The 6,000-nt window shown below is 44.4% G+C and overlaps 1 protein-coding gene across 1 annotated transcript; it reads right to left on the reverse strand.

Moving 5' to 3' along the window:
- Positions 1–2,183: 2,183 nt before the first annotated feature.
- Positions 2,184–4,153, reverse strand: HOXD13 (homeobox D13). Its single transcript, XM_043998782.1, has 2 exons — positions 3,370–4,153; positions 2,184–2,434 (listed from the first exon to the last, which is right to left on the reverse strand). The coding sequence occupies exons 1-2, from the start codon at positions 4,151–4,153 to the stop codon at positions 2,184–2,186; spliced, it is 1,035 nt and encodes a 344-aa protein (XP_043854717.1).
- Between the last annotated feature and the right edge of the window lie 1,847 nt (positions 4,154–6,000).

Below are 6,000 nucleotides of genomic sequence, written 5' to 3' on the forward strand. Positions count from 1 at the left end.
TATTTGAAGAAAAAGATAAGATTTGCTTCCCATTCACTTGAAAAGGAATGAAATCAGAGAAGAAGTCTTAAAGAAAATGAAAGTAGTTTGTTTGCCATGGGTACTCTGCAGTGTCCTGTACCTCAGGAGGGGGGGCAAGAACCTTAAAATCATGTGCAATGAAAACAAATAAGGAAATCAACTGATTTTGTGCCTGGTGCTTAACAGCTAAAGGCCATCAAGTTCTTTCTAGGCTGTTTCCCTGAGTAATCAATTACTCTTTGGTTTGGAAGAGAAAGTTTTGTTAATGCCTAACAACTGAATGCACTTCTAAAGTGTTCAATTGTTATTTCAATCTTCATTTGCCATTTGAAGGCAGAAATGGGCCTCTATATTTGCAATCAATTATAATTCCCTCAATTTTGAGGGAGACACAAATATTTTCTTTCCAAATTAGGGGCATTTATAAAGTCTTCAATATTTTTACCCACCTTTCTGTCCAAGTTACCTAAGTCAGAGAAGATTTTTATTTATAGATAAAATGTCTATTTGATGAAAAGAAATACAACAATCTGAGGTCATGGTTTTTATTGAAATAGAAGACAATTTTTATTGGAGATATTTTTAGCTGCATCTAAAAAAATATTATTAAAGGCAAGGCAAGTTTGCCCGGTATTTCAAACATCACTGTCAAAGTTAAAGCTGAAGGTGTGTGTGTGTGTGTGGGGGGAGAATATGAGGAAAGGGGAGTGTAGCAAAAGTGAGGAGGAAAGAAGAAAACACACAGGAATTGATGTGTCTTCCCCACTTACACTGGTGATCAACGTGTTCAGAGAAATAGGCCATTAAAATAAATATGCATGGTTTGAAAGACAACATGGTTTTATAATAAGATGCAAATTTTATAGAATAAGAATTTGTAGAAAGAAAGTAATGTTTTTTTTGTTTGTTTATTTGCTAAATTTCTCCCTAGGAGTAAACTGATTACAATGAATCTGAAGCACTGCATTGGTATCACAGATTATAATCGTTGTTACTTAAAAAAATAATCTCTCAGTTATATAAATTATGCAACCTTTGAAATTTATTATTTATTGTTACTTTCTTAACACCCGTTTATTCTTGGAAGAGTTCGAGGTTTTTTTCCTTTTTCTTTTTCTCCTTTTGTTAGAAACTTTGAACCTCCTTGAGAGGGGAAAAGCGTTTGTTCAAACAAACTTGTTAATATGAGGGCATACTATACTTTAGATTAAAATACACACGTATACACATTTATCCAGCATGTCCTATATCCGAATGACGATTAAACATGCCTGCATCTATATCAACTGGATCAATCTTAACTACCCGGAAGGAAAGACAACCGTGAATGTTAGCAAGATACAAAAATCTAGAAACTGCAGCCCTTTAAATCACTGTACCTGGTTCAGAAGAAATAAAGGCATTTATAAGGACACATTTTACCCTTATTTTAAGTTAAAATCATGGAATTAAGATTCCACTCTATGTATTGAAGGTCTATAAAAACTGTCAAGTAAGATCTGAAATCAGAAAGATGTTCTTTCTGCCAATATCGCTCCGAGTCTTATTCCTTTAAGTAGTGATTTTAAAATAAAGACAGCACCTTCAGTTTCCAATATTTAGACTTTCACATTTATAACACATAACTCTCTTCTCTGGGTAGAGTTTCCGCTTGCCTCGAAGTGACTGCAGAGTTTTAATGCTTTCATAAGCCAATGACGGGTCATGAATGATTTGAAATAATTTGACCATAATGGTTTATGAAAACAAGCATAAGGACAAGTGCTGGCACCAGATTTCAAGTGATAAAAACAACAATGACAACTGAAATCAGTGTAGCATATCCGAAATTCATTATGGGAACTGTTAAAAAATATTCAGTCCTTTATACTGGCCTGGAGGGAATAACAGAACGTTAAAAACAATAACAAACAAAACAGAAACCAACAGGAGAAATAGCAACCAGTAAGAAAAAGAACTACAAAGTCAAGTTGGGCAGCATTATGTTTTATAGCCAAAATGCGGTGAGGGGCGAAAAACAATTCACAAAATTTCGCCGCCGCTGGCAGAAAGCATTGTGGGCCGGAGAAGGAATTAAATATATGTTCAAGTCTTTCCAAAAGTATCTGGGAGGAAGATAGCATATGGCTTGTGAATGAAGCGTAATTATCCTCGGCTAGGGATCAGGACACATTGTCTTTGAGTTTGGAGACTATTTTCTTGTCCTTCACTCTTCTGTTCTGAAACCAAATGGTCACTTGTCTCTCAGACAGGTTTGTGGCTGCGGATATCCTTCTCCTCTTGTCCTTGTTAATGAACTTGTTTATGGCGTATTCGTTCTCCAGTTCTTTCAGTTGCAGTTTGGTATATGGAACTCGTTTCTTCCTTCCACGTCTGTAGACACACATATCAGGCTGGTTTAGAGCTACATCCCCTATTGTAAACGACATTACGTGGAAAAATTAGACTTTTATTACAGGCGTTTAAGTCGCAAATGGGTAAGTGCTAGAGTCCAGCATTTCATGGGGAGGCAAGGGAGGGGAGGAAGGAAGGGGGGAGATAAAGAATGTCCAGTTGTTTCCATTTTATAATTATTTCCATGGACACATTATTTACACGTTATTAAAGAAAGATTATTTGCACTTCAAAGTGAAGGCTAATTTGATGGATGTTATTGTTTCCCAAATCGGCATATTAACAAGCCTGCAATTTTACGGTGTCTTTTAAAGAAGTTTTCATATGGACATTTTCTGTGTAGGTTCTTATATCTATATGGACATACACAAATGCACATCTTAATGTCCTTATGTGTTTGATTTCCTGATATTATGGTGTGTGTATGTGGGTGAGTGTATATGTGCTCGGGTTACAAAGCAGCATTGAAGCCACTGTGGGGGCAATTATCTTGAAAAGTGCTAGGAAAATTTTTTCCTCATCTTTTAAGACAATAAATACAACCTATGGAACAAGGGGACTTAATCAAAGCACAACTCTTTCCCCACAGTCACTGAGTGAGCCCAGTTTGTAAATTATATACATAACTGAGAGACAGAGAGACAGAGACAGAGAATTAAGACTGCACAGGCACTGGTTCAGAGCTGAAATTATGGAGGATCTAACACAAACCATACCAAGTCTATGCTCCCTTTTTAAAAAAAAGTCTTTGATCAATTTGAGTTACCGCTATAGCTACATCGATATGGGGGGCGGGGGGGGGAAGCGGGGAGGTCGTGACAATCAAAAATTATTTATATGATTATATGACTATCAATCATTCTCTCTCTCTCTCTCTCTCTCTCTCTCTCTCTCTCTCTCTCTCTCTCTCTCTCTCTCTCTCTCTCTCTCTCTCTCTCTCTCTCTCGGCCGTACCTGGAAAGGAAGATTTCCAAAAATGTGAGCTCTGAGACTGGTCTTTAGCACAGTAAACCTGACTGTTCCAGCCATTCGCCAGAGTCCAGGACTGGTAACCCTCCATGGATATGTACGTTTCGTGTCTCGGTTCCCCTGAGCCAAAGGTGGAGACCATGTCTATATACCCGGGGACGTGCTGGTAAGGGTTGGTGTAGCCCTGGTAAAAGGACACTTCCTTAGCCCGGGAGGGGACCTCGTTGGCCGGGACACTGGTGCTGGCCAGGCTGGAGACGTCCATGTATTTTTCCACTGGAAAGCCCCCCAGAGAGGCGTGGGGGGAGGACTTGAGTGCGTTCTGTTGGATCCCCACGCCGTGGGACATGCGGCAGCTGTAGTATCCATTGCCAAAGTGATAGCCATAGCCCAGTGCCGGGGCGGCCGGGGGCGCTGCAGCTGGAGTCGGAGCCGGAGTGGAGCCGGGACAGTCCTTGGTAGGGGGCGCCTCGGGACGCGCTGCTGCTGCCGCCGCCGCCGCCGCTGCCACTGCGGACGACGAGGAGGAAGAGGATGAGCCGGAGCGTTCTGCAGCCCCAGGATAGGAGAAGCCTGAAGCTGCTGCCGCTGCGGCGGCCGCTGCAGCAGCCGCCGCAGCCGCCCGGCCAGAGTGTGCGCCGAACACCGGCGAAGGGAGGAAGCCGCGGCACTGCCCCGCAGTGGCAGCCGCGGAGGAGGGGGCGCCCCCGCTGGCAGCACCTCCGTCCGCTCGCAGCCCGTCCATGTCCCAGCTCACAGCCCGGCTCATGGCCCGGCCCGGCCCGGGCCCGGCCCGGCCCCCGTGCTGGACACCATGGCTCGATGAACGGCTTTCCGCCTACCCTCCCTCCCACTCGCTTTGGCTCCCGCCCTCTTTCTCTCTCTCTCTCTTCCCCTCTCTCGTGCCTCCCTCCCTCCCGCCCTCCCTCCAACAGGTTAGCTCATTGCGGGACGTTTATAAAAACGAAGTTCAGGTTGGGAGGGGGACGGGGCTGCGGCTGGGGGCTGGCTCCAAAGTAGAGTGTGGCTGCCGAGGGTTGAGCCATTGGCTGCTCCAGGACACGTGGGGGCGGAGGTGCCGGGGAGCTAGAGCTGCTCTCAACCCCCCCCCACCCCACCCCCGTCCCAGTTTAGACCCACCCCTTATCCTACCTCCTCCTCCCTTTTCCACCTCTTCTTTCTCCGTTCTCATCTCTCCCCGCCCCGTCCCCCCAACACACACACACACACACACACACACACACACACACACACACACAGCCCTTGACCCAGGAGTTTGCTTTCCAACAACACCAATAAGCTGATTATGTTGTGGGCTGTCTGGGCCCGCCCCCCCCCCCCTTTTTTCGTAACTGAGGTTCTGAGGCCTGAGTTTTTCATTTGGTGTTTTCGAATTTCTTTGGCTCCTGGACTCCAAGTAACTGGATGAAAAAGAGGGACAGAGAGAAGGAAGAAGGAATTCGGGGGCGGGGGGGGAAGGGGGAAGGTCTATTTACCCACCATTTTGTTTATCCCGATTGGATTACTGGATTCGTATCCCAAATCGCCAAACTGCACTAGGCCCTGTGGGGCCAAATTGACCTCTTTTCCTATCCCATGTACTTGAATGGATATCAAACATGGCTAGTTGGGCATCATAGATATCTTCGTCTTCCCCCCCCCACACACACACACACCACGTCGAAATGCACTTTCACACAATGCGATGAATTCCTTCATACACATTTATAATCTAGGAGTATATTTTTGCCTTCTTTGACAATTCCCTCAATGTTCACTTGCATTTTCCCCTAATTCTGGGATTCATTTAAGGAGAACGAACCTCATAAGGATTTCTTCCTTAACATTTTTATCATGGGGGATTACCATAGCTACTGTATCGAGGACATCTTGTCAGCCCTTCATGCTACAGATGCCAATTCAATAGGAAATTTCACTTTCTCAGCAAACCTGTTTCACTTTCTTTTCACAGTTGCCAATAGGATACAACGTATGTAGTAAATAAAGAATGAAGCCAAGGTTTTCAAGTGGGGTTTGGGAGGTCCCGCAGACATTGGAGCAATGGAGCCCGACTTTGATGAGCTTTGACAGGAAAATGCGCGAAGCACCGCCCTCTGCCCTAGGGTTAGAACTCTGGCAAATCGATCTCGAGACAGGACCAAGAACAGGACCAAGGAGCTTTACCGGAATGAATTGTACATAGTTTGGTGTCTCTGAAATAGACAGTTACTAAAGCTTAAAGACACGCCAACCTTCTTGGCATGATTCAAACGGCTGCTGAAAATATTGGTTTCTGTTTGGGAAGTTTAGTTTAACTGTTCCTCGAAAGTGCCATCGGTCTTTGGAGGCTGGAGTGGGTTCGATAGGCAGTCTAGTGTTGCGGTTTTAAAGGCACTATACTAAGAGAAACAAGAGCTCCAATGGGAATAGGGTAGTAGTAGTGTAGGTATTGGTCAATGGCCCGAATATCACTTCTTCAACTTTCCTTTGGCATAAAACCCCTTCAGTCCAGCCCATTTCCATGAAAACCCCATTTCACTAGCCTTTGATTGGCCGGTGTCTACTTGTTGCACACTCCTACTGCTCCTGGACATAAGAAAAGACAAAAGTATTTCT

This window comes from Dromiciops gliroides, chromosome 3, assembly GCF_019393635.1.
Source record: "Dromiciops gliroides isolate mDroGli1 chromosome 3, mDroGli1.pri, whole genome shotgun sequence".
NCBI lineage: Eukaryota > Metazoa > Chordata > Mammalia > Microbiotheria > Microbiotheriidae > Dromiciops > Dromiciops gliroides.

Coding starts and splice junctions, on each gene's coding strand:
- HOXD13 (XM_043998782.1), bottom strand. CDS start 4,153: ATGAGCCGGGCTGTGAGCTGGGACATGGACGGGCTGCGAGCGGACGGA. Junction 2,435..3,369: donor TTGGAAATCTTCCTTTCCAG/GTACGGCCGAGA, acceptor CGTTTACAATAG/GGGATGTAGCTCTAAACCAG.